Source organism: Takifugu rubripes, chromosome 17 (assembly GCF_901000725.2).
Source record: "Takifugu rubripes chromosome 17, fTakRub1.2, whole genome shotgun sequence".
In the NCBI taxonomy this organism is placed as follows: Eukaryota; Metazoa; Chordata; class Actinopteri; order Tetraodontiformes; family Tetraodontidae; genus Takifugu; species Takifugu rubripes.
In genome coordinates, this window is record NC_042301.1 from 638,411 (window position 1) to 665,924 (window position 27,514).

General features: G+C 50.9%; 1 protein-coding gene across 5 annotated transcripts in view; it reads right to left on the reverse strand.

The window, feature by feature from the left end:
• LOC101065564 (myosin-10-like) overlaps positions 1-26,916 on the reverse strand; it is a 31,747-nt gene extending 4,831 nt beyond the window's left edge. For 2 of the 5 annotated variants that reach the window (XM_029850200.1, XM_029850202.1), the window contains exons 1-29: positions 26,554-26,916; positions 26,299-26,455; positions 25,223-25,250; positions 24,770-24,869; positions 24,584-24,616; positions 24,401-24,493; positions 24,124-24,187; positions 23,024-23,122; positions 22,763-22,906; positions 22,546-22,641; positions 21,467-21,585; positions 20,095-20,247; positions 19,479-19,652; positions 19,226-19,399; positions 18,708-18,822; positions 15,320-15,513; positions 15,094-15,215; positions 14,949-15,018; positions 12,797-12,957; positions 12,529-12,637; positions 10,787-10,918; positions 10,459-10,665; positions 10,246-10,383; positions 6,201-6,324; positions 5,746-5,917; positions 4,538-4,750; positions 4,308-4,452; positions 4,017-4,223; positions 53-157 (exon numbers count right to left, since the gene is read on the reverse strand). In XM_029850200.1, coding sequence (XP_029706060.1) covers positions 53-157; positions 4,017-4,223; positions 4,308-4,452; positions 4,538-4,750; positions 5,746-5,917; positions 6,201-6,324; positions 10,246-10,383; positions 10,459-10,665; positions 10,787-10,918; positions 12,529-12,637; positions 12,797-12,957; positions 14,949-15,018; positions 15,094-15,215; positions 15,320-15,513; positions 18,708-18,822; positions 19,226-19,399; positions 19,479-19,652; positions 20,095-20,247; positions 21,467-21,585; positions 22,546-22,641; positions 22,763-22,906; positions 23,024-23,122; positions 24,124-24,187; positions 24,401-24,493; positions 24,584-24,616; positions 24,770-24,869; positions 25,223-25,250; positions 26,299-26,455; positions 26,554-26,889 — 3,984 coding nt within the window. In that variant the 5' untranslated portion in view covers positions 26,890-26,916. Of the gene's footprint in view, positions 1-52; positions 158-4,016; positions 4,224-4,307; positions 4,453-4,537; positions 4,751-5,745; positions 5,918-6,200; positions 6,325-10,245; positions 10,384-10,458; positions 10,666-10,786; positions 10,919-12,528; positions 12,638-12,796; positions 12,958-14,948; positions 15,019-15,093; positions 15,216-15,319; positions 15,514-18,481; positions 18,545-18,707; positions 18,823-19,225; positions 19,400-19,478; positions 19,653-20,094; positions 20,248-21,466; positions 21,586-22,545; positions 22,642-22,762; positions 22,907-23,023; positions 23,123-24,123; positions 24,188-24,400; positions 24,494-24,583; positions 24,617-24,769; positions 24,870-25,222; positions 25,251-26,298; positions 26,456-26,553 lie in introns of all 5 variants that reach the window. The other 3 variants (XM_029850198.1, XM_029850199.1, XM_029850201.1) reach the window with 3 other exon arrangements.
• Between the last annotated feature and the right edge of the window lie 598 nt (positions 26,917-27,514).

The window sequence follows — 27,514 nt, forward strand, 5'->3', positions numbered from 1 at the left end:
CACAGTGACCTTTGACCTTTAACCCCAAACCCTGTGGCAGGCTCATCCGTACCTCCAGGTCCTGCAGTTTGCTGTTCAGCTTGTCGACTTCTTTGGTCAGTTTCACTCCCGACTTTTCTGACTCTTCCAGCAAACTGGACATGTGGTCCAGATCCACCTGAGGCAGGAGAGAGGGTTAGACAGGAACCTGGACTGTGTGATCCATCCCAACCCTGATCCATCCTGGATCTGATCCATCCCATCCCAACCCTGATCCATCCTGTATCTGATCCATCCCAACCCTGATCCATCCCAACCCTGATCCATCCTGGATCTGATCCATCCTGTATCTGATCCATCCTGTATCTGATCCATCCCAACCCTGATCCATCCCAACCCTGATCCATCCTGTATCTGATCCATCCCAACCCTGATCCATCCTGTATCTGATCCATCACAACCCTGATCCATCCCAAACCTGATCCATCCCAACCCTGATCCATCCCAACCCTGATCCATCCTGTATCTGATCCATCCCAAACCTGATCCATCCCAACCCTGATCCATCCTGTATCTGATCCATCCCAACCCTGATCCATCCTGTATCTGATCCATCCTGTATCTGATCCATCCCAACCCTGATCCATCCTGTATCTGATCCATCCCAACCCTGATCCATCCTGTATCTGATCCATCACAACCCTGATCCATCCCAAACCTGATCCATCCCAACCCTGATCCATCCTGTATCTGATCCATCCCAACCCTGATCCATCCTGTATCTGATCCATCCCAACCCTGATCCATCCTGTATCTGATCCATCCCAACCCTGATCCATCCTGTATCTGATCCATCCCAACCCTGATCCATCCTGTATCTGATCCATCCTGTATCTGATCCATCCCAACCCTGATCCATCCTGTATCTGATCCATCCCAACCCTGATCCATCCCAACCCTGATCCATCCCAACCCTGATCCATCCTGTATCTGATCCATCCCAACCCTGATCCATCCTGTATTTGATCCATCCCAACCCTGATCCATCCTGTATCTGATCCATCCCAACCCTGATCCATCCTGTATCTGATCCATCCCAACCCTGATCCATCCTGTATCTGATCCATCCCAACCCTGATCCATCCTGTATCTGATCCATCACAACCCTGATCCATCCTGTATCTGATCCATCCCAACCCTGATCCATCCTGTATCTGATCCATCCCAACCCTGATCCATCCTGTATCTGATCCATCACAACCCTGATCCATCCCAACCCTGATCCATCCTGTATCTGATCCATCCCAACCCTGATCCATCCTGTATCTGATCCATCCCAAACCTGATCCATCCCAACCCTGATCCATCCTGTATCTGATCCATCCCAACCCTGATCCATCCTGTATCTGATCCATCCTGTATCTGATCCATCCTGTATCTGATCCATCCTGTACCTGATCCATCCTGTATCTGATCCATCCTGTATCTGATCCATCCCAACCCTGATCCATCCTGTATCTGATCCATCCCAACCCTGATCCATCCTGTATCTGATCCATCACAACCCTGATCCATCCCAAACCTGATCCATCCCAACCCTGATCCATCCTGTATCTGATCCATCCCAACCCTGATCCATCCTGTATCTGATCCATCCCAACCCTGATCCATCCTGTATCTGATCCATCCCAACCCTGATCCATCCTGTATCTGATCCATCCCAACCCTGATCCATCCTGTATCTGATCCATCCCAACCCTGATCCATCCCAACCCTGATCCATCCTGTATCTGATCCATCCTGTATCTGATCCATCCCAACCCTGATCCATCCTGTATCTGATCCATCCCAACCCTGATCCATCCCAACCCTGATCCATCCCAATCCTGATCCATCCTGTATCTGATCCATCCCAACCCTGATCCATCCTGTATCTGATCCATCCCAACCCTGATCCATCCTGTATCTGATCCATCCCAACCCTGATCCATCCTGTATCTGATCCATCCCAACCCTGATCCATCCTGTATCTGATCCATCCCAACCCTGATCCATCCTGTATCTGATCCATCACAACCCTGATCCATCCTGTATCTGATCCATCACAACCCTGATCCATCCCAACCCTGATCCATCCTGTATCTGATCCATCCCAACCCTGATCCATCCTGTATCTGATCCATCCCAACCCTGATCCATCCTGTATCTGATCCATCCCAACCCTGATCCATCCTGTATCTGATCCATCCCAACCCTGATCCATCCTGTATCTGATCCATCCCAACCCTGATCCATCCTGTATCTGATCCATCACAACCCTGATCCATCCCAACCCTGATCCATCCTGTATCTGATCCATCCCAACCCTGATCCATCCTGTATCTGATCCATCCCAACCCTGATCCATCCCAAACCTGATCCATCCTGTATCTGATCCATCCCAACCCTGATCCATCCCAAACCTGATCCATCCCAACCCTGATCCATCCTGTATCTGATCCATCCCAACCCTGATCCATCCTGTATCTGATCCATCCTGTATCTGATCCATCCTGTATCTGATCCATCCTGTACCTGATCCATCCCAACCCTGATCCATCCCAACCCTGATCCATCCTGTACCTGATCCATCCCAAACCTGATCCATCCCAACCCTGATCCATCCCAACCCTGATCCATCCTGTACCTGATCCATCCCAAACCTGATCCATCCCAACCCTGATCCATCCCAACCCTGATCCAGTACATGCGGATGTCCCACTATCCTACTCAGGGTGAATTTAAGTGGGTTTAAGTTAAACGATGTGGGAGCTGATGAGTGAGGTCATGGTCACCATGAGGCCTGTCAGCTCTGAATGGGACTCAAACTGCTGAAGAAAATCCAGAAGCCACTGATTTGGACCACCTAGTTAGTTATCTGAGGGCTGGTTATCAGTGGAAGACTGAGTCATGGAGGCTTGTTCAGCAGTTCGGGTCCCGTTGGGCTACGTTCTACAGTAGTGTTCCTGGTTAGGGGGTTAGAGGGTTAGGGGGTTAGAGGGTTAGGGGGTTAGGGGGTTAGGGGGTTGGGGTTAGGGGGTTAGGGTTAGGGGGTTAGGGGGTTAGGGTTAGGGGGTTGGGGTTAGGGGGTTGGGGTTAGGGGTTAGGGTTAGGGGGTTAGGGGTTAGGGGTTAGGGGGTTAGGGGGTTGGGGTTAGGGGGTTAGGGGGTTAGGGTTCTAACGGTGTTCCTGTTTGAAGCTGTGGGACTTCCAGCACGGGTTAGGGTTAGGGGGTTAGGGTTAGGGGGTTAGGGGGTTAGGGTTAGGGGGTTGGGGTTAGGGGGTTGGGGTTAGGGGGTTGGGGTTAGGGGGTTAGGGTTAGGGGGTTAGGGTTAGGGGGTTAGGGGGTTGGGGTTAGGGGGTTGGGGTTAGGGGGTTAGGGTTAGGGGGTTAGGGGGTTAGGGTTAGGGGGTTGGGGTTAGGGGGTTGGGGTTAGGGGGTTGGGGTTAGGGGGTTAGGGTTAGGGGGTTGGGGTTAGGGGGTTGGGGTTAGGGGGTTAGGGTTAGGGGGTTAGGGGGTTAGGGTTAGGGGGTTAGGGGGTTGGGGTTAGGGGTTAGGGGGTTAGGGTTCTAACGGTGTTCCTGTTTGAAGCTGTGGGACTTCCAGCAGGGGTTAGGGTTAGGGTTAGGGGGTTGGGGTTAGGGGGTTAGGGTTAGGGGGTTAGGGTTAGGGGGTTGGGGTTAGGGGGTTGGGGTTAGGGGGTTAGGGTTAGGGTTAGGGGGTTAGGGGGTTAGGGGGTTGGGGTTAGGGGGTTAGGGGGTTAGGGTTCTAACGGTGTTCCTGTTTGAAGCTGTGGGACCTCCAGCAGGGGTCAACATTACATGACCTTTTCCATTCATTCCAAATTATTTATGGAACAAGAATAAAAGGTTCCAAAAAGCCCGTTTTTGTGGGCTGTAACGGTGGTGGCGACCCGTGGCGTTGGTGGCCAGGTTTCAGGGCCGTCTCAGGACCGTGCGTCCCAGCAGGTTCTGTGTGCGTGGCGACAGGGCCGGTACCTGGAGCCTGTTGGAGCGTTGGCTCAGCTCTGCCTTGGTCCTCTCGGCCTCGGCAGCTCTGGACAGCAGCTCCTGCAGCTGAGACTCCACCTTCTTCCTCCTGGACTCGGACTCGGCCCTCGCCTGCTGCACGCTCTTCACCTCACACGCCAGGTCTTTGTTGTCACTCTCCAGATTCTGGATGCTTTTCTCCAAGGAGCCTTTGAACTAACGCAGGAGAGACGAGCTGTGCGTTTCTTCCGTGGAGCTCCGAGATGAGAGCTGCAGGTGGAGCACAGGAGATGGACTCACCCTCTTGGCCTGCTCCAGCTGCTCAGACAGCTCCTCCAGCACACTGCTGTGTCTCTGTCTCATTTCCTGGACCTGGACGTTGTGGTTTTTCGTCTCCTCCTCGATGGCCTTCTTCAGCTCGGCGACTTCTTGCTCCCGTTTGGTTCTGCAAATAAAAACGAAAAAGTTCACGTACGTGTTGTCTACACATCTTCTGCCAGGTCCCAAATGCAAGTGTTGAAGCTGGTCACCTGAGCTCCTGCTGGGCTGCTGTGGTGTCCAGGGTGTCCTCCAGCTCCGTCTTCAGGGCCTCCAGCTCCTCACTGAGGTCCCTCTTGAGTTTCTCTGCTTTAGTGCGACATATCTTCTCAGACTCCAGATCCTCTTGAAGCTCAGCCAGGTGGGCCTGAAGCTCTCGGATCTGCTTCAGAGCGTTGTTCTTCTGGGCTGTTTCATCATCACTCCTAATTGGACAGAAAACAAGTTGGCCAATGAAGAGGATTCTTTGGGTTCCAGGGACGATGAAGCCTCCAGTCACCCACACCAGGACTCACAGATCCTCCAATGGGGCCACTCAGTCTTTGGCTGCAGCAACAGGCAGAAAGATTTTTGGGCAACAACGTCCCAATCGTTATTTATATAGTTTTTATTTATTATTATATAAGGCCCATCCATCCCTCCATCTATCCATCCCTCCCTCCATCCCTCCATCCACCCCTCCCTCCATCCATCTATCCCTCCCTCCATCCACCATCCATCCATCCATCCACCATCCATCCATCCAGAGTCCTCAGAACCAGAGAAAGCAGAGCAGGAGCCAACAAGATTCCACCATCAGGATGTTGGGAAAGACGGTACAGCTGCTTCCAGCTGTTATCACAGAAATACAGATGGGTTGAACCTGACCCATATATGGGTTAGTTAACATTAAAATGGAAAAATTAAACAATTTGAGGGGTAAACTACAAGAAGCCTACACCATAAAAATTAAAAACCAATGGTTTCTTGGATTAGGAAACGCAACCACCAAGAGCTGAGAAGCAACGTGGATGAATGGTCTTCAGGCCCTGAGACCAGAGCAACAGGGGCCCTGAGACCAGAGCAACAGGGGCCCTGAGACCAGAGCAATAGGGGCCCTGAGACCAGAGCAATAGGGGCCCTGAGACCAGAGCAACAGGGGCCCTGAGACCAGAGCAACAGGGGCCCTGAGACCAGAGCAACAGGGGCCCTGAGACCAGAGCAATAGGGGCCAGGGTCTGGGACCCAGACAGGTACCAAGTTCTGTTCAGGGAGCACAAGAGTGACTTTGCAACCTCGCCTGGCCTTTATTCTGAAGTTGTTGGTGGACCCTCAGACTATGGTGCCAACACACTGAGCTGGTTCAGGTGTGGTCCAAATGTTCTGCAAGTTCAGACGGGATGACTACAACAAGGTTTTCAGTGTTGCCACGGTAACTGACCTGGACAGAGCAGACTGCATCTCCTCCTCTTTTACTGCCAGCTGAATCCTCATTTCTTCTGTCTGAGTCTGCAACTCGACGATCTGGTCCTGGAGGTCCGTCATCTCAGAGTCCAGCTTACGTTTGGCCTTCTCAAGCTCCTGACGCGTTTTCTCCTCCTTCTTTAGATGCTCTGAAGGACGTAAAGGCAGATGAAGATCCTCAAAGTCTGCATGAAATCTGCTCAACGTGATCACTTCAGAGATCTGTTGAAGTTTGGCCATGACCAGCGAACACCAGCGATGTTACGACATGTCAGATACGCTCTTGGAGATGCACCTGGAGATGAGCTCACGTGTAGAAGACATTAGAAATCAACTTTATCTGAAGGTATTTTTATCAATGGAGAACACTTCAAAGTGTGGTCTTTGTCTCAAGGATTGACCACCAACAGCGTGATGGTGCGAGTCCCTCACCCTCCAGCTCAACGATCATCATCTCCTGCTTGTTCTTCAGCTTGCTGAGGTTCTTTGTTTTGTCCTCCTCTTCCGTCAGCTGGGAACTCATCTCACTGATCCTGTCATCCAGGAGCTTCTTCTCCTGTTGGAAAATAAACACATGTTTGAATATTCAGCTTCACGCTGCACCAACGTCCTTCGTTGTCCCGGATCCACACGAGTCTCGTCGACACCTTCGAGGCTTGTTGCAGCATTTTGCCCCATCAAATAACCCTGCAAGCAGCCTGGGGCATCTGCGGCCTGGTCCGCCCACGTTGTCCTGCTAAAGCACCGAGATGACCTGGTGTTGGACAGCCTGACAACAGGCGGTCGTTGGGGAACTTCCAGAGCTACTCACTCAGATCCCAACGTGGAGCAAAGGTTTGGTCCACCCTCATAAGATCAGCCTTCCTGCCCTGAACAGCAGAGACGTTCCCCCAGTTTCTCCAGTCAAACTAATCAAATGTGGAGCTACAACGGCTTTCATGGAGGTGCATCATGCTGGGGAAGTCACCTGTGTGCCCACAGCAGAGTAGTGATGTGGTACACCTTTGTCTTCTCGATCATGGCATCACACTAGCAAGATCATGAGGTCTGCTCAGCATCCACAGAGAAGAGCTCTGAGGAGGACACGGTGATTCGTGGCAACTCCTGGCGGGTCGCTCCAACAGGTGTTGGAACCATCTGACCTCCTGCTGAGAGGTGCAGACTGCTGGCGGGTCGCTCCAACAGGTGTTGGAACCGTCTGACCTCCTGCTGAGAGGAGCAGACTGCTGGCGGGTCGCTCCAACAGGTGCTAAACCATCTGACCTCCTGCTGAGAGGAGCAGACTGCTGGCGGGTCGCTCCAACAGGTGTTGGAACCGTCTGACCTCCTGCTGAGAGGAGCAGACTGCTGGCGGGTCGCTCCAGCAGGTGCTGGAACCATCTGACCTCCTGCTGAGAGGAGCAGACTGCTGGCGGGTCGCTCCAACAGGTGCTGGAACAGTCTGACCTCCTGCTGAGAGGAGCAGACTGCTGGCGGGTCGCTCCAACAGGTGTTGGAACCGTCTGACCTCCTGCTGAGAGGAGCAGACTGCTGGCGGGTCGCTCCAACAGGTGTTGGAACCATCTGACCTCCTGCTGAGAGGAGCAGACTGCTGGCGGGTCGCTCCAACAGGTGTTGGAACCGTCTGACCTCCTGCTGAGAGGAGCAGACTGCTGGCGGGTCGCTCCAACAGGTGCTAAACCGTCTGACCTCCTGCTGAGAGGTGCAGACTGCTGGCGGGTCGCTCCAACAGGTGTTGGAACCGTCTGACCTCCTGCTGAGAGGAGCAGACTGCTGGCGGGTCGCTCCAACAGGTGTTGGAACATCTGACCTCCTGCTGAGAGGAGCAGACTGCTGGCGGGTCGCTCCAACAGGTGTTGGAACATCTGACCTCCTGCTGAGAGGTGCAGACTGCTGGCGGGTCGCTCCAACAGGTGCTGGAACCGTCTGACCTCCTGCTGAGAGGAGCAGACTGCTGGCGGGTCGCTCCAACAGGTGTTGGAACCGTCTGACCTCCTGCTGAGAGGTGCAGACTGCTGGCGGGTCGCTCCAACAGGTGTTGGAACCGTCTGACCTCCTGCTGAGAGGAGCAGACTGCTGGCGGGTCGCTCCAACAGGTGTTGGAACATCTGACCTCCTGCTGAGAGGAGCAGACTGCTGGCGGGTCGCTCCAACAGGTGTTGGAACATCTGACCTCCTGCTGAGAGGAGCAGACTGCTGGCGGGTCGCTCCAACAGGTGCTAAACCATCTGACCTCCTGCTGAGAGGAGCAGACTGCTGGCGGGTCGCTCCAACAGGTGCTAAACCATCTGACCTCCTGCTGAGAGGAGCAGACTGCTGGCGGGTCGCTCCAACAGGTGTTGGAACCGTCTGACCTCCTGCTGAGAGGAGCAGACTGCTGGCGGGTCGCTCCAACAGGTGTTGGAACATCTGACCTCCTGCTGAGAGGTGCAGACTGCTGGCGGGTCGCTCCAACAGGTGTTGGAACCATCTGACCTCCTGCTGAGAGGTGCAGACTGCTGGCGGGTCGCTCCAACAGGTGTTGGAACCGTCTGACCTCCTGCTGAGAGGAGCAGACTGCTGGCGGGTCGCTCCAACAGGTGCTGGAACCGTCTGACCTCCTGCTGAGAGGAGCAGACTGCTGGCGGGTCGCTCCAACAGGTGCTAAACCATCTGACCTCCTGCTGAGAGGAGCAGACTGCTGGCGGGTCGCTCCAACAGGTGTTGGAACCATCTGACCTCCTGCTGAGAGGAGCAGACTCCTGGCGGGTCGCTCCAACAGGTGTTGGAACCGTCTGACCTCCTGCTGAGAGGAGCAGACTGCTGGCGGGTCGCTCCAACAGGTGTTGGAACCATCTGACCTCCTGCTGAGAGGTGCAGACTGCTGGCGGGTCGCTCCAACAGGTGCTAAACCGTCTGACCTCCTGCTGAGAGGAGCAGACTGCTGGCGGGTCGCTCCAACAGGTGCTAAACCGTCTGACCTCCTGCTGAGAGGAGCAGACTGCTGGCGGGTCGCTCCAACAGGTGCTGGAACCGTCTGACCTCCTGCTGAGAGGAGCAGACTGCTGGCGGGTCGCTCCAACAGGTGCTAAACCGTCTGACCTCCTGCTGAGAGGAGCAGACTGCTGGCGGGTCGCTCCAACAGGTGTTGGAACCATCTGACCTCCTGCTGAGAGGAGCAGACTCCTGGCGGGTCGCTCCAACAGGTGTTGGAACCGTCTGACCTCCTGCTGAGAGGAGCAGACTGCTGGCGGGTCGCTCCAACAGGTGCTAAACCGTCTGACCTCCTGCTGAGAGGAGCAGACTGCTGGCGGGTCGCTCCAACAGGTGTTGGAACCGTCTGACCTCCTGCTGAGAGGAGCAGACTGCTGGCGGGTCGCTCCAACAGGTGCTGGAACCGTCTGACCTCCTGCTGAGAGGAGCAGACTGCTGGCGGGTCGCTCCAACAGGTGCTAAACCATCTGACCTCCTGCTGAGAGGAGCAGACTGCTGGCGGGTCGCTCCAACAGGTGCTAAACCATCTGACCTCCTGCTGAGAGGAGCAGACTCCTGGCGGGTCGCTCCAACAGGTGCTGGAACCATCTGACCTCCTGCTGAGAGGAGCAGACTGCTGGCGGGTCGCTCCAACAGGTGTTGGAACCGTCTGACCTCCTGCTGAGAGGAGCAGACTGCTGGCGGGTCGCTCCAACAGGTGTTGGAACCGTCTGACCTCCTGCTGAGAGGAGCAGACTGCTGGCGGGTCGCTCCAACAGGTGCTGGAACCATCTGACCTCCTGCTGAGAGGAGCAGACTGCTGGCGGGTCGCTCCAACAGGTGTTGGAACCATCTGACCTCCTGCTGAGAGGAGCAGACTCCTGGCGGGTCGCTCCAACAGGTGCTAAACCATCTGACCTCCTGCTGAGAGGAGCAGACTGCTGGCGGGTCGCTCCAACAGGTGTTGGAACAGTCTGACCTCCTGCTGAGAGGAGCAGACTGCTGGCGGGTCGCTCCAACAGGTGCTAAACCGTCTGACCTCCTGCTGAGAGGAGCAGACTGCTGGCGGGTCGCTCCAACAGGTGCTAAACCATCTGACCTCCTGCTGAGAGGAGCAGACTGCTGGCGGGTCGCTCCAACAGGTGTTGGAACATCTGACCTCCTGCTGAGAGGAGCAGACTGCTGGCGGGTCGCTCCAACAGGTGTTGGAACATCTGACCTCCTGCTGAGAGGAGCAGACTCCTGGCGGGTCGCTCCAACAGGTGCTAAACCATCTGACCTCCTGCTGAGAGGAGCAGACTGCTGGCGGGTCGCTCCAACAGGTGTTGGAACCGTCTGACCTCCTGCTGAGAGGAGCAGACTGCTGGCGGGTCGCTCCAACAGGTGTTGGAACATCTGACCTCCTGCTGAGAGGAGCAGACTGCTGGCGGGTCGCTCCATCTGAGAGAATCCTGCTGACAGCAGCGTTCCGTAGAGCGAGGGACTCTGCACATTATCCAGCATGTTGATCCACAACTTTACAAACCTTAAGTAATTTGGAGTTCTGGTCCTCCAGCAGCAGATTGTCCTCCTCCATTTTCTTTATCTTTGCGTCGGCTGTAACTTTATCCAGCTGTAACTTCTGCCTTACAGCTTCCTCTTCATCCAGCTGCTCCTCCAGGTCCTGTGAGAAGACAGAAAGGATATTTGATATCTCTCCATTACGTGCATCCCTGGGAATGTTTGTTGAGAGAAACACCTGAATGTGCGCCTGCATCCTCTTTTTTTCATTCTGAAGACTCTGGTTCCTCTCCTCCTCTTCCTCCACCCTTGACTCAAGGTCATTCAGGATCTCCTCCAGTTCCTGCTTCCTTGTAAGCAGACGGACCCTCATCTCCTCAGCTTCTGCAAACAGCTCGGTCTCAGCATGGAGCTGCTCCGCTAAAATGTTCTTTTCTTCTAGTAGCTGGAGAACAGATCAGTCTCATTATAAGAAGAATGTAGCTCAGAGCACAAACTGGCTAATTAATAGAAATGACTGATCCTTCCTGTGGATCATATTTCAGAACAACAGAAGAGATGTTTACCTGTTGGTGTTTACTCTCCATTTCTACCAGCTCATTCTCCACCTTCAACTGCTTCTCCTTCACCTTCATCAGCTCTTCATCTTTGGCTTGCATCTCCTCCTCCTGCCTGGTGACCTGCAGCAACGGCTTCACCTAAAGGTATGAAGGAAGGAAAAGTCTAAATCTACAGCTTGGTGCCTCCCAAGCTGTGAAGATCCTGTGGGGACGCTCACACCCAGGCTGGTGCTTGTTTGTCCCCTCATCCAGGAGGTCCAGGAGCCTTCAGCTGTGGCTACTCAGGCTGGTGCAGAACCACCAGTGTTAAACGCAATTTGGCTTTTTTTAAAGAATATTCGCTGCAACTGTTTGTGTGTTTACTCTCGTTCTGTCACCTTTATTTTATTTTTTATCCCTAAATATTATTTCTTTATTTAGTACATCACGGATACTACAGATACTCCGGAAACGGACCTGAGACACATCCACAAATGTAAGTGATGGATGAAAAACGTGGACAAACGAAATCAGAATGATGATGATTTGCATTCCTGAACAACTCTGAAGGCCCCTGTGTATGGCCCCTGTGAAGGCCCCTCTGAAGGCCCCTGTGTATGGCCCCTCTGAAGGCCCCTGTGTATGGCCCCTCTGAAGGCCCCTGTGAAGGCCCCTCTGAAGGCCCCTGTGAAGGCCCCTATGAAGGCCCCTGTGAAGGCCCCTATGAAGGCCCCTCCGATGGCCCCTGTGTATGGCCCCTCTGATGGCCCCTGTGAAGGCCCCTCTGAAGGCCCCTGTGAAGGCCCCTATGAAGGCCCCTCCGATGGCCCCTATGAAGGCCCCTCTGAAGGCCCCTATGAAGGCCCCTCCGATGGCCCCTCTGAAGGCCCCTGTGTATGGCCCCTATGAAGGCCCCTGTGAAGGCCCCTCCGATGGCCCCTGTGTATGGCCCCTGTGAAGGCCCCTGTGTATGGCCCCTCTGAAGGCCCCTGTGAAGGCCCCTATGAAGGCCCCTCTGAAGGCCCCTGTGAAGGCCCCTATGAAGGCCCCTCCGATGGCCCCTCTGAAGGCCCCTGTGTATGGCCCCTCTGAAGGCCCCTCCGATGGCCCCTATGAAGGCCCCTCTGAAGGCCCCTGTGAAGGCCCCTGTGAAGGCCCCTATGAAGGCCCCTCCGATGGCCCCTCTGAAGGCCCCTGTGTATGGCCCCTATGAAGGCCCCTGTGAAGGCCCCTCCGATGGCCCCTGTGAAGGCCCCTCCGATGGCCCCTGTGAAGGCCCCTCCGATGGCCCCTGTGAAGGCCCTCTGATGGCCCCTCTGAAGGCCCCTCTGAAGGCCCCTGTGTATGGCCCCTCTGAAGGCCCCTGTGTATGGCCCCTCTGAAGGCCCCTGTGTATGGCCCCTCTGAAGGCCCCTCTGAAGGCCCCTGTGTATGGCCCCTATGAAGGCCCCTATGAAGGCCCCTCCGATGGCCCCTCTGAAGGCCCCTGTGAAGGCCCCTGTGTATGGCCCCTCTGAAGGCCCCTCTGAAGGCCCCTGTGTATGGCCCCTATGAAGGCCCCTATGAAGGCCCCTCCGATGGCCCCTCTGAAGGCCCCTGTGAAGGCCCCTGTGTATGGCCCCTCTGAAGGCCCCTGTGTATGGCCCCTGTGAAGGCCCCTCTGAAGGCCCCTGTGAAGGCCCCTCTGAAGGCCCCTCTGAAGGCCCCTGTGTATGGCCCCTGTGAAGGCCCCTGTGAAGGCCCCTCTGAAGGCCCCTCTGAAGCCTTACCTTGGTGAAGAGCCTCCACCACTGCCAGTGGCGCAGCTTCAGGTAGGCAGCACAGTTGCGCTGCAGAACTTTGAGGGCACTCAGCTGTTGCTGCTTCTTTGCAAAGGCTCTAAACACCAGTGGGAAAAAGTGAAACAGTGGAAAAAGCTCAATTCACAAAGTTCAGCATGAACGTTTTTCTCCAACGCTTGTTCAGGTCACTGTGAAAATGAAATACTAAGATGTGTTATTACTAAGAAACAAGCAGGCGGTTGAATCTGCCCTTTACCTGCGTGCCAGGTATCCACGGCAGGCAGACTGGAAGTAGACGATTATATCAGTGATCTTCAGATCTCTCTCCTCCTCCAGATGAGCCAAAACGCCAGTTCGGAAGAAAATCTTACTCTGACCAATACGGAAAAGGTTTGGGTCCAGCTCCAGGGCGTGGATCTGTTCAAACATGTGGGCGGAGTTATTCATTTTCAGGACATCACATATTACTGCACGGCCTGCTACGTTTAAAGGCAGATGAGGTGGTGAATGGGAGGTCTCATCTCAACTCTCATCACCACACTCATCATTCACTTCTTCATCTCGCTAATACCACCTCCAGAGTTCGGTCTCTGCTACAGGCTACAGCCTGTTGGCGTTAGCCGCGAGCTACCTGCAGAGCACTAATGCGTCTGGTCCCCGTCTCTCTATTGGATCAGTACCTAAAGGTGTGCTGGGACCTGGATCTGTGGTTCGCCCTCCATAACCCAGTTACCACCTGGCTTTCTTTGTCTCAAAGTCAAAGGAAAGCATGGGAACCCCAGAGGTCTCAACCCTTCAGATGCGTCACAACATAACGGTACCCCGGGTGAGCAAAGAACCGGGGCAGTAATTCAGAACTGTGCAATAATAAAACCAGCATCATTCTGGCCAGAGCCAAGAGGAGGTGGAGAAACTTTAGACATGCAAGAGTCTCAATGTCCTGCTGAACCAAGCGTTGCTTTTGCTGCTAGCTAAATCTAGTTGAGCCTAGTCTGGAATTCATTCACAATTTGAGATCTCCTCCGTAGTTTGTGTGCTGCATCTGGGTCCTGCTTCTGCCTGTGACCCTGCCAGAGGACAAACTCCTGGAGTCAGATGACTAGGTTAGGGTTAGCTTAGGTTAGGGTTAGAGTTAGGGGTTAGTTAGGGTTAGGGTTAGCGGATTAGGGTTAGGGTTAGAGGGTTAGGGGTTTGGGGTTAGGTTTAGGGTTTAGTGGTTAGGGTTAGCTCTGTCAGGAAGGGTTAGGGTTATTGTTAGAGGGTGAGGGTTAGGTTAGGGTTAGTGTTAGAGGGTTAGGGTTTAGTTAGGGGTTAGGGTTTAGGGTTTAGGGTTAGGTTAGGGTTAATGTAAGAGGGTTAGGGTTAGTGTTTGTGTTAGGTTAGGGTTAGTGTTAGAGGGTTAGGGTTAGAGGGTGAGGGTTAGGTTAGGGTTAGGGTTAGTGTTTGAGGGTTAGGGTTTAGGGTTAGGGTTTAGTGTTAGAGGGTTAGGGTTAGTGTTAGAGGGTGAGGGTTAGGTTAGGGTTAGTGTTAGAGGGTTAGGGGTTAGGTTTAGGGTTTAGGGTTAGGGTTAGGGTTAGCTCTGTCAGGCACCGCGAGAGGAATCCTGTTCTACTACGGATGAAATGGCTCAATGGTCAAGATTAAACATGCTCCTCATGTCCATCCCAGTGACGACTTGGTGACGTTTGACAGATGCAAAACTCTACCAGGCTTGGGTGGAAAGCGTTACCTTCCAGGCCTTAGTTTTACAGAACCGTCCCTCATGTGTACGTGTGCCCATGTGACCCCTGGATGCAAGAGATCAGGACGATGACACAGGTGTCTTGGGAAAATGTAGCTGCTTCCAAAGCACGAGGGAAGACACAACACCAAAGCATCACACAAGTCCCACAACAGACCAAAGTGGGGGTGATAGCGACACTGAGTGTAACCACCATGTCCACCAACTTCCTGGAGATAAGCATTTGCAGCCACAGCTGTAGAAAACCTTAAGGCTCAGGAGCACGATTGGCCAAGGACCACAGCATCGTAGGATTGGATCCTGATGCAGACGGTAATAACGCCTCTGCAAACCGCTGTGCTACCAGTACAGCCCTGAGCCACAAGGTCATAGAAACCACCACAAGAGTTGCTTCTTCACAGTCAGACAGTTCATTGCTGTCCCGATGGTCGGTACCATAGTTTAACTCCATAGTTTACCTCAGTAATAGTCCCACTATTAGCTGAGAGAAGCCTTCATTCTGATTGGACTGACACCTGTTCCAACTCCTTGGCCGTATTTTGCTAGGCTAAAAAGGTCGTTGTTAGGATATCTAATTGTAATTATCATGAATTGAGCATATATGACTTTATATATGACACTATATGACTTTCACCAATAAAATACTACCATAACCTCTAAGACCTACCATTCGTTCACAGGCTTGTTTCCCATCCATGAATCCTTTGGGGATGGCGTTGGGTGTCAGGATCTCATATCTGGAAGCATGAGGGCAGATACACAATCAGCAGCTCTTCCTCTGACTAAAATACATCCTAAATGTTGGTGAATACCTCTGTCTGAACTCCTGGAACACAATACGGTTGGGGAAGCCCTGCCTGCAGATCCGAATTCCTTCTAGAACTCCATTGCATCTGAGCTGGTCCAAAACTAAATGAGGCTCCAATCTGCCAGCCTAAAAACCATTTTGACAAATGAATTTCTTGCACTGATGAGTCTTAATATTACAATATGAAAGCAGTTAAAGGTCCCCAGAAAAGCTTATAATAAAGGATTTACTCTTTTTTCATGGTTGGGGATGATGCAGCGCACAAAGTTGGGGTTAGTGTTCCTCAGAGTGGCCATCAGCCTGGTGAGCGACTCCTTGTAGAGCTGTCCCACAGTGCGGAACATCCCTTTCTTGGTTTTGTAGGTGGCTCCAAAGGCCGTCTCACTCATTCCTGCTACCTGGTCAAGGCCGACGATACGATCAACTGGAACAACACAGGTAACTGCTCAGAGCGGGAACTTTAGCAGGAACAGAAGCATGAGGAGAATGCTTTCAGCAACAGTTGATGTGCACACAAAGATGTAGATGGATGAAGAAAGTTGGTTTCAAACAAACAAGAAGCACATGTCAATCATCTGAAGCATCACATGACTGGAGCTTCTGTGAATGACGAAGGATCTACACCTTCTGATAGCTCTACTAGAAGATCAGGTCATTGACTAGAAATCAGGTCATTGACTCATTTTCTGATCTCATCACTAAACTTTAGCCAGTGGAGCAATTCTGTAATGCCAAAAGCTGGAGGAGATCACTCCTAGCTCCACCCGCAGCCACAGCAATGCTAACGCTAATGATGCACGTGGGATGTCTGAGGAAGCCATGGGTTGGATGGATTTCAGCAGACACATTCATCACTGAACACAGGCTAACGAGTACTGAACGCCTGGATAGTTAAGGTTAAATAAGTAGTGAACGCCTGGATAGTTAAGGTTTAATAAGGAGTAGTGAACGCCTGGATAGTTAAGGTTTAATAAGGAGTAGTGAACGCCTGGATAGTTAAGGTTAAATAAGTAGTGAACGCCTGGATAGTTAAGGTTTAATAAGGAGTGAACGCCTGGATAGTTAAGGTTTAATAAGGAGTAGTGAACGCCTGGATAGTTAAGGTTTAATAAGGAGTAGTGAACGCCTGGATAGTTAAGGTTAAATAAGTAGTGAACGTCTGGATAGTTAAGGTTTAATAAGGAGTGAACGCCTGGATAGTTAAGGTTAAATAAGTAGTGAACGCCTGGATAGTTAAGGTTAAATAAGTAGTGAACGCCTGGATAGTTAAGGTTTAATAAGGAGTAGTGAACGCCTGGATAGTTAAGGTTAAATAAGTAGTGAACGCCTGGGTAGTTAAGGTTTAATAAGGAGTACTGAACGCCTGGATAGTTAAGGTTTAATAAGTAGTGAACGCCTGGATAGTTAAGGTTTAATAAGGAGTAGGGAACCCCTGGATAGTTAAGGTTTAATAAGGAGTAGTTAACGCCTGGATAGTTAAGGTTAAATAAGTAGTGAACGCCTGGGTAGTTAAGGTTTAATAAGGAGTAGTGAACGCCTGGATAGTTAAGGTTAAATAAGGAGTAGTGAACGCCTGGATAGTTAAGGTTTAATAAGGAGTGAACGCCTGGATAGTTAAGGTTTAATAAGGAGTAGTGAACGCCTGGGTAGTTAAGGTTTAATAAGGAGTAGTGAACGCCTGGATAGTTAAGGTTTAATAAGGAGTAGTGAACGCCTGGATAGTTAAGGTTTAATAAGGAGTGAACGCCTGGGTAGTTAAGGTTTAATAAGGAGTAGTGAACGCCTGGATAGTTAAGGTTTAATAAGGAGTAGTGAACGCCTGGATAGTTAAGGTTTAATAAGGAGTACTGAACGCCTGGATAGTTAAGGTTAAATAAGTAGTGAACGCCTGGATAGTTAAGGTTTAATAAGGAGTGAACGCCTGGATAGTTAAGGTTTAATAAGGAGTAGTGAACGCCTGGGTAGTTAAGGTTTAATAAGGAGTAGTGAACGCCTGGATAGTTAAGGTTTAATAAGGAGTAGTGAACGCCTGGATAGTTAAGGTTTAATAAGGAGTAGTGAATGCCTGGATAGTTAAGGTTTAATAAGGAGTAGTGAACGCCTGGATAGTTAAGGTTAAATAAGTAGTGAACGCCTGGATAGTTAAGGTTTAATAAGGAGTGAACGCCTGGATAGTTAAGGTTAAATAAGGAGTAGTGAACGCCTGGATAGTTAAGGTTTAATAAGTAGTGAACGCCTGGATAGTTAAGGTTTAATAAGGAGTAGTGAACGCCTGGATAGTTAAGGTTTAATAAGGAGTAGTGAATGCCTGGATAGTTAAGGTTTAATAAGGAGTAGTGAACGCCTGGATAGTTAAGGTTAAATAAGTAGTGAACGCCTGGATAGTTAAGGTTAAATAAGTAGTGAACGCCTGGATAGTTAAGGTTTAATAAGGAGTGAACGCCTGGATAGTTAAGGTTTAATAAGGAGTAGTGAACGCCTGGATAGTTAAGGTTAAATAAGTAGTGAACGCCTGGGTAGTTAAGGTTTAATAAGGAGTACTGAACGCCTGGATAGTTAAGGTTTAATAAGTAGTGAACGCCTGGATAGTTAAGGTTTAATAAGGAGTAGGGAACCCCTGGATAGTTAAAGTTTAATAAGGAGTAGTTAACGCCTGGATAGTTAAGGTTAAATAAGTAGTGAACGCCTGGGTAGTTAAGGTTTAATAAGGAGTAGTGAACGCCTGGATAGTTAAGGTTTAATAAGGAGTGAACGCCTGGGTAGTTAAGGTTTAATAAGGAGTAGTGAACGCCTGGATAGTTAAGGTTTAATAAGTAGTGAACGCCTGGGTAGTTAAGGTTTAATAAGGAGTAGTGAACGCCTGGATAGTTAAGGTTTAATAAGGAGTAGTGAACGCCTGGATAGTTAAGGTTTAATAAAAGCTTTGCCTCTGGACCCACTAACCTGAGGTCCACAACAAATACTGACGCCTGCTTTTAATTCACCACCCATGCTGGTGCCTGTGGCTGCATCATATGAGCATGGAGGAATAAATACTAGCAAGTTTGAAAACACTTGTGACCATGCAGAGATCACAGGACCATCTTCCAAGATAACACAGAGACAAATAAAGCAAACTAGCTGAGCAAGGCAGCTCTTTGCGGCTGCTGCTTGTTCAGAGAGAAATGTAACTTTTGGCTGAGACAAGGAGCCATGCAGCAGGGGGCCAATGGCAGCCGTTCCACAGAAAACCAGACCTGGGCAAAAATATACCATCTATCAGACGTCCAAATACTCAGGAGGACGTCCAAATACTCAGTAAAGCACGACTGATACTTTTAGACAACAACCAAATTGCCTGTTGCAGTCACTATTTTAGCCCAGGTCTGCTCCAGTCTGACCCGGTCATTCACCTGCCGGCTCATCCAGACTAGTGACATTGTCATAGAATGAAGCCCTTTGAATGTTCTGAATGTCTACAACAGAGAAAAGATTGATTAATTGATAATAGTGAGAAATGTGCAGCGCTGGCTCAACATACAGGCAGCAGGTAGTAGGTCTGACCGACGTACCGGAGGTCTCGTTAGCAGCATTAACATCTCGTTAGCAACATGGCAGTAACGTTTTAATGGCGCTCACCATCTTTCCAAAGTTCTGCCACAAATCTGTCAGCAGACTGATGCAGGAGTGTGGCCACATTGTCATTGAGGGGGTCCATGTTCTTCATCAGCCACTCGTCGGCTTTATAATCCACCTACAGCACAAGTGAGAGGATGAAAGGAGGGTGGTGGCCACCCACCCACCCACCCATCATCCATCCATCATCCATCATCCATCCATCCATCCACCCACCCACCCACCCATCCATCTCTCCACCCACCCATCCATCCATCTCTCCACCCACCCATCCACCCATCTCTCCACCCACCCATCCATCTCTCCACCCACCCATCCATCCATCTCTCCACCCACCCACCCACCCATCCACCCATCCATCTCTCCACCCACCCACCCATCCACCCATCCATCTCTCCACCCACCCATCCACCCATCTCTCCACCCACCCATCCACCCATCTCTCCACCCACCCATCCATCCATCTCTCCACCCACCCACCCACCTCTCTCAGGAGTCTTGGGGAGATGAAACAAGCGTACCTTGCCAGCGTAGTGGATGATGCAGAAATCTGCTTTATCTTTGAGTTGCCTCGGCTTTTGGAATTTAGCGTGAGAGCCCTGCTCCTGGATGAGCTTCTCCACAAATGTCTTGTCTGTGGCCTTAGGAAACCAGCACTCTTCATCCAGCAGAGCTAACACACCAGGAGGATGTGCCTGCAAACGTTTCAGAGAAGCTGAAACTTCGAATCCTTCAAATTCAGCATGTGATTTTACTGTGTCTCCTGAGACGCACCGGTCTCTCAATGAGGTCAATGCACGGCTGCAGGTCAAGTCCGAAGTCGATGAAGCTCCACTCAATGCCCTCCCTCTGGTACTCTTCCTGCTCCAGGATGAACATGGTGTGGTTGAAAAGCTGCTGCAGCTTCTCATTGGTGTAGTTAATGCAGAGCTGTTCAAACGAGTTAAGCTGGAGTGATGCAGAAACAAAAGAGAAGGGTTAGGATTAGGGTTAGGGTTGGGGTTGGGGTTAGGGTTAGGGTTGGGGTTAGGGTTGGGGTTGGGGTTGGGGTTAGGGTTGGGGTTAGGGTTGGGGTTGGGGTTGGGGTTAGGGTTGGGGTTAGGGTTGGGGTTGGGGTTGGGGTTGGGGTTAGGGTTGGGGTTAGGGTTGGGGTTGGGGTTGGGGTTAGGGTTAGGGTTAGGGTTGGGGTTGGGGTTGGGGTTAGGGTTAGGGTTGGGGTTGGGGTTAGGGTTGGGGTTAGGGTTAGGGTTGGGGTTGGGGTTAGGGTTGGGGTTAGGGTTAGGGTTGGGGTTAGGGTTGGGGTTGGGGTTAGCGCTGACCCCACTGACAACAAAAAACCTTGATGGTCAACAACACAAACACAAAGAGAACAAGCTGAAAAAACAAAAACCTGGAAAATTTCAAAGCCGGCAATATCCAGGATGCCTATGAAGGAAGCGCCCTGTCTCTTGGTTCGGTCTAGAGCTCTGTTGACGCGATGAACCAGCCAGCGGAACAGGCGCTCGTACGTGGCTTTAGCCAAGGCCTCAACAGCAAAGTCAGCCTGCCGGACAAGAGCAGATCAGAGGAGAGAAACCACAGGCAACAATATAAGAGGGTGGACTCAACAATTCTGCACGACCCCACGGAGGGTTAGGGGTTAGTGGTAGGGGTTAGGGGTAGGGGTTGGTGTTAGAGGTTAGGGGTAGGGTTTAGGGGTAGGGGTTAGAGGTTAGAGGTTAGGGGTTAAGGGTAAGAGGTTAGGGGTTAGGGGTTGGGGGGTAGGGGTAGGGGTAGGGGTTAGGGGTAGGGGTTGGTGTTAGAGGTTAGGGGTTAAGGGTAAGAGGTTAGGGGTTGGGGGTTAGGGTTTAGGGGTAGGGGTTGGTGTTAGAGGTTAGGGGTAGGGCTTAGGGGTAGGGGTTAGAGGTAAGAGGTTGGGGGTTAGGGTTTAGGGGTAGGGGTTGGTGTTAGAGGTTAGGGGTAGGGTTTAGGGGTTAGGGGTAGGGGTTAGAGGTTAGGGGTTAAGGGTAAGAGGTTAGGGGTTGGGGGTTAGGGTTTAGGGGTAGGGGTTGGTGTTAGAGGTTAGGGGTAGGGCTTAGGGGTTGGGGGTAGGGGTTAGGGGTTAAGGGTAAGAGGTTAGGGGTTGGGGGTTAGGGGTTAGTGGTAGGGGTTAGTGGTAGGGGTTAGGGGTTAGGGGTAGGAACTGAACGGTGCTAAATCAGACACGTCTTTGATCTCTGTTCAGAAGGCAGTCACGCTATCCTTGGTTACTACTGCCTATATACGCCACACAGCAAAAATATCAATGCAACACTTTTCCCCCACTTGCTTTGGCTCACATTTTCTTGAGCTGACCAAAATCCACCCACCCCCACAGGTGTGTCACAAGATGCTGATCAGACAGCACGACTGTTGCACACGCCTGCCTTAAGAGTTGAACAGCAGGTTAAAATAAGCTGTTTCAGCTCTTAAGAATAAGAATAGGGGCTTTTGTGGTCACTGTCATGGCCTTTCATGTACACCTCCATCCCTATACATTCTAACAGAGCTCATTCACACAAGACCTAGAAACATGACAAAATGGTGAAGCTAACTGTACATCCTGTGTTTTTAATGGGGAGACTGTAAATGCAAACGTAATGAGTTTACATGCTTTTCTCTCTCAAATAGAACCAGTGGCTCAACGATCTCTACGATATAATTCTAGACTATATGCTATACATGCGATGGACCGGCTCCAGACTACGAGGTGGGTCATTTCAGAACAATGATAAATGACTGACCTGCTCTTTGGTCTGTGCTTTCTGGACATAATCTCTTCCCACTTTGATCCGTGGAGACAGGATGGCTCTGCTGAAGTCCATCACATTCATGCCCAGAAGATGACACAGCTTTTGAGCAGCTGAGGACACAGAGGGAGATCTCACAAAGGGATCAATCAAGCCTTTAGAACTAAAGAATCAATCAAAGCTGGTGGATCAATTCCAGTCAGCTGCCATTTAAAAACATCAAAATTGAAAATAAAATAAAGACATGATGGCTGGAGCTCGAGGAAAAGTCAAAAGTGCAAAATCCTCTTGAGCTACAAGTATTTAAAGCTGCTTCCTTGATTCTGAATTTGCTGCATACAACATAGCGTAGCGTAGCGCAGCTATGGCTAATTAGCATGTGGTAATTAATAATCACACCCTTTAAAGCTTCCATTTTTCATGTTACGGCACAAACTTAGATGCTTTTTATGTGAAAAACACAAAGTGTTACATTATGATCTATTTAAGGGTTAGGGTTAGTTAGGGTTAGGGTTAAAGCAGGGTTAGGGTTAGTTAGGGTTAAAGCAGGGTAAAGGTTAAAGCAGGGTTAGGGTTAGTTAGGGTTAAAGCAGGGTAAGGGTTAAAGCAGGGTAAGGGTTAAAGCAGGGTTAAGGTTAGAGCAGGGTTAGGGTTAGTTAGGGTTAAAGCAGGGTAAGGGTTAGAGCAGGGTTAGGGTTAGTTAGGGTTAAAGCAGGGTTAAAGCAGGGTAAGGGTTAAAGCAGGGTTAGGGTTAGGGTTAAAGCAGGGTTAGGGTTAGTTAGGGTTAAAGCAGGGTTAGGGTTAGTTAGGGTTAAAGCAGGGTAAGGGTTAAAGCAGGGTTAGGGTTAGGGTTAAAGCAGGGTTAGGGTTAGTTAGGGTTAAAGCAGGGTAAGGGTTAAAGCAGGGTTAGGGTTAGTTAGGGTTAAAGCAGGGTTAGGGTTAAGGTTAGGGTGGTAACGTTTCCAGGAGAAGGAACACTACGCTACCCAAACAGCAGGCAGAGGATGGGGAAAGCAAAGGAACGAGTGTGTTTCTGCGCGCGTGTGTGTGTGTGTGTGTGTGTGTGAACCCACCAGTATTATCAGGCATAGAGGCTTGTTCAGTGTTCCTCTCGTTCTTAAAGACAATGTTTCCAAACTGAAGCACAGCCGACACCACTTTCAACATGGCTACAGGAAACAGAACAAATCCCACAGTGAAATGAGACTTTTTCCAAACCTCTGGGCTTTTATAAGCGTTCATCATGGCTCCACTCTGATTATGTTAGCTTAACTACGCATGCTAACATACACAGAATCTCTTCATGGGCAAAGCTCATGATGTGCATGGCGTCCATGGTCTCCTGGAAGTTGTCTTTGTCCTGCTGGCCAGGAATTGGGACGTGACCATTGGAGAGGAAACGGTAGTTGTTGAATCCTTCCAAAAGTAAGTCCGCTGTGATAAGAAGGATAACCGTCAACCATCTGGCTTGTTCCTTTTCCCAGGATTAACATGGTTCATTTCTTCTAATGTGAACTTGACCAGCATGTTTGAAGGCATGAGTACGCTCACATCTAAGATGCTCTCCAGCTCCGGCCAGCAGCTGGTAAAACACATGGAAGGTGCGCTCGTCTTTGGCCTGCCGGACGGCTCGGGACTTCTCCAGCAGGTCTGGCAGAGGCCTGGTTAAAGGAAACGTCTGTGCAATGTTCGACCTAGCAGATGGCAGTCCCCCTAGACACCAGCAAGGTCATCTGCAAGGTCAGCTACACGGTCAGCTACACGGTCATCTGCAAGGTCAGCTACACGGTCATCTGCAAGGTCATCTGCAAGGTCAGCTACACGGTCAGCTACACGGTCATCTGCAAGGTCATCTGCAAGGTCAGCTACACAGTCAGCTACACGGTCATCTGCAAGGTCAGCTACACGGTCAGCTACACGGTCATCTGCAAGGTCAGCTACACGGTCATCTGCAAGGTCATCTGCAAGGTCAGCTACACGGTCAGCTACACGGTCATCTGCAAGGTCAGCTACACGGTCATCTGCAAGGTCATCTGCAAGGTCAGCTACACGGTCATCTGCAAGGTCAGCTACACGGTCATCTGCAAGGTCAGCTACACGGTCATTTGCAAGGTCATCTGCAAGGTCAGCTACATGGTCATCTGCAAGGTCAGCTACACAGTCAGCTACACGGTCATCTGCAAGGTCAGCTACACGGTCATCTGCAAGGTCAGCTACACGGTCATCTGCAAGGTCAGCTACAAGGTCAGCTACACGGTCAGCTACACGGTCAGCTACACGGTCATCTGCAAGGTCAGCTACACGGTCATCTGCAAGGTCAGCTACACGGTCATTTGCAAGGTCATCTGCAAGGTCAGCTACATGGTCATCTGCAAGGTCAGCTACACGGTCAGCTACAAGGTCAGCTACACGGTCATCTGCAAGGTCAGCTACACGGTCAGCTACACGGTCATCTGCAAGGTCAGCTACACGGTCAGCTACACGGTCAGCTACACGGTCATCTGCAAGGTCAGCTACAAGGTCAGCTACACGGTCAGCTACACGGTCATCTGCAAGGTCAGCTACACGGTCAGCTACACGGTCAGCTACACGGTCATCCTCCAGGTCTGATAACAACAGCTGGAGGCTCTGCAGGCCTCCAAAACAGATACAGGTTTCAATATTGGCTCCAACAATGTATCCGGTCACATCAAAGTTGATGCGGATGAACTTCCCCTGTCAAATGAAAGAAAGACAAAGCTTTAGACACCAAAGAACTTGAGGAAATGAGTGCAGGAACCCAGATAGCCAGTGTTGCAGTATAATCTGGGCCAGATTATTTCAACGAAGCAAGTTTGCAGTTTTACGATGAAAATGGTGTTTTAGTTTCTACCTGCTTCCATTTTACACCATCTAAATATAGATCAGCCTTCTGCTTGGTTTACTCACAAATCGTGATGAGTTGTCATTTTTCACCGTCTTCGCGTTCCCAAAAGATTCCAGGATGGGGTTTGCTTGCAGAAGCTGGTGTTCCAGTTCCCCCTGAAGGACGGACAGGAAGTGAGTTCTGGTGAAACTGAGCGATCTAAAGACCTGCTGTGACCTTTAAAAAACCACTAGAAGACGACTTGCCTGTAGTTTGAGCGGCTTTGGCGATTCTGGCTGCTTGTGAACAGATAAGTCATGATTAGATGCAGACACAGCTCGCACCCACAGCCACAACGGATCAGCGTTACTAAAGTCATCGATTGACAATCGCAAATATTGATTGGCACACGTCCTGATTATTCCACACGGGAGTAGCGCCAGGTTACTTACAGGAACGTGATCTTTTCTTCCTTTGTGGGAGGAGGCCACATGTGCCAGATACTGAATGACCTTTTTAGTGTTTTCCGTCTTGCCAGCTCCAGACTCGCCTCTGGAATGAAATATGGAACACACACATGGGCTTTTTCCATTTTCATGGCTGCACACAAATTTTCAGAGACTGTTGGTGAATGTTGGTCCTCAAAGTCCAGACGGATCCTCTGAAGCCAGCAATGCAATGCTGCAAATTCCATTAATGACCATTTGCGGTTGTTTACAACCTACAAAATGTTTGAAATTCTGCTCTGCCAAATAATTTGGACCAATTTAAGTTTCTATTTTTGTCTGATGACTTCAATAATATTCCGACTCATTTCCAATCATTTAGGAAAATCAAAGGAAGCCTCATCTGCAGAACCTTCTGCATGTGCACGTGAATACAAAGAGTCCAGGATGAACACTCACGTGCACAGGATGGACTGGTCCTCTCGGTCTGTGGAGACAGGGGAGGAGGACACGTATATAAGAATATATCAAGTATATTGACCACATGCACAACATCTGGAAGGTATTAGTGCACGTGGCTGGAGCTGGACACCTTCCCCAGGAACCACCTGGTACTGATGGCTTTGACCCCAGGTGCCTTTCCACCAGAGTACCGGCTCTGCACCGCTCAACGGGACACCATGGTACCGGTTCATGGTAACCATGGTAACATGGCGGTTCGAAGCCTCTGTGACATCATGACCACGTCAACACAGCTCATTGTTCTTCTCTGATAAAAGACTTTTCTTAACAGAGCGGCAACACATGATCCAATAAAGGCGAACTTACGTTAGACACGAGAAACCTCCTCCCTGACGTGGACTGGACATATCAAGAGTGACAGGATGCTAGTCCTCCTTAAATATCCGGAACGTCTCTTTTCCAAACCTACTGGCCTCTTTCTCCCATCTGGTAGACTCCAGAATCATTTCTGGAGTCTGCCAGAGTCTATCAGAGTCTGCCAGAGTCTGCCAGAGTCTACCAGAGTCTGCCAGAGTCTGCCAGAGTCTACCAGAGTCTGTCAGAGTCTGTCAGAGTCTGCCAGAGTCTGCCAGAGTCTGTCAGAGTCTGCCAGAGTCTGCCAGAGTCTACCAGAGTCTGCCAGGGTCTGCCAGAGTCTGCCAGAGTCTGCCAGAGTCTACCAGAGTCTGCCAGAGTCTACCAGAGTCTGCCAGAGTCTGCCAGGGTCTGTCAGAGTCTGCCAGAGTCTGCCAGAGTCTACCAGAGTCTGCCAGAGTCTGCCAGAGTCTACCAGAGTCTGCCAGAGTCTGCCAGAGTCTGCCAGAGTCTACCAGAGTCTGCCAGAGTCTGCCAGAGTCTGCCCAGAGTCCTGCCAGAGTCTGCCAGAGTCTACCAGAGTCTGCCAGAGTTCTGCCAGAGTCTGCCAAGTCTACCAGAGTCTACCAGAGTCTGCCAGAGTCTGCCAGAGCACGGCGCCACAAACTTTCAGATGGAAAATAATGATCTTTTTAAAGCTCCTAAAGGCTCAGACTCACCTTGCAGCATGCACCTGTACGCAGACTCTGAAATAGCGTAGATGTGGGGGGGCATTTCGTGCCTTTTCTTGCCTCTGTACATCTCAATAATGTTGTCGGAGTAGATCGGCAGGTTCTTGTAGGGATTAATGACCACACAGAAGAGACCCGAGTAAGTCTGCAAACGGAGAAAGAACAAGCAGCCAATCAGCCGTCCCGAATGGGGGCGCGGTCCAGAGGTGCCAGGATCCCCGTGAACGTACCACGTGCACTTACGTAGATCAGGCCGGAGTAGTAGCGGTCTTTGAGGTTGTGGAGCACCGAGGCCTCGTTCAGACAGGTCAGCTCGGCCATGTCCTCCACTTTACTGAACTTGGGTGGATTCATCTTCTGGATGTCGTCCTTGTTCACCACGGCCTTCTTCCCGTTCTCTGCCAGCTCCACCACCACTTCATCCCCACGCTCCTCTCCAACACTGGCAGCTTCAAAGCCGTGGCGTTCTGATGGAATCCACACCAGCCTCTTGGCGGTCCAGTCAGCCTGTGCGGTCGGGTTGTAGACCAGAGCGCGATCTACAAAGAGGTACTGCTCCGGGTCCTCCTGCTGCGACATGACTGCTGGGCTCCCAGGAAGCCTCGGCTCACCTGGCAGCAGGGCGGGAAAACATGGATTACATCCCATAATACTTGTGTGTGGTCACTGTGAGCATCATGAAGCCAAGGAGGGATGGTTCCAGCAGCCCCCACCTTCTCCACTCCCTTTACTCATCTACGTCTCATCACAGACGCTGCAGCCCGGCGCCGCTGATCTGGGATCAAGGATCTGGGATCAAGGATCTGGGATCAAGGATCTGGGATCAAGGACTCTGCTCCAGCAGCAGCTCCATGAACCAGCACGTGAACATCGATCAGTCAATAAGTGATCGATCGATTGAGAGACATTGGTGATCGCACTTCAATAGAGTGGATTTGATGACTGCAGTGATGATGATCACAGTGATGAAGATGATGATTACAGTGAAGATGATGATCACAGTGATGAAGATGATGATTACAGTGAAGATGATGATCACAGTGATGAAGATGATGATCACAGTGATGAAGATGATGATTACAGTGAAGATGATGATCACAGTGATGATGATGATCACAGTGATGAAGATGATGATTACAGTGATGATGATGATGATGATCACAGTGATGAAGATGATGATTACAGTGAAGATGATGATCACAGT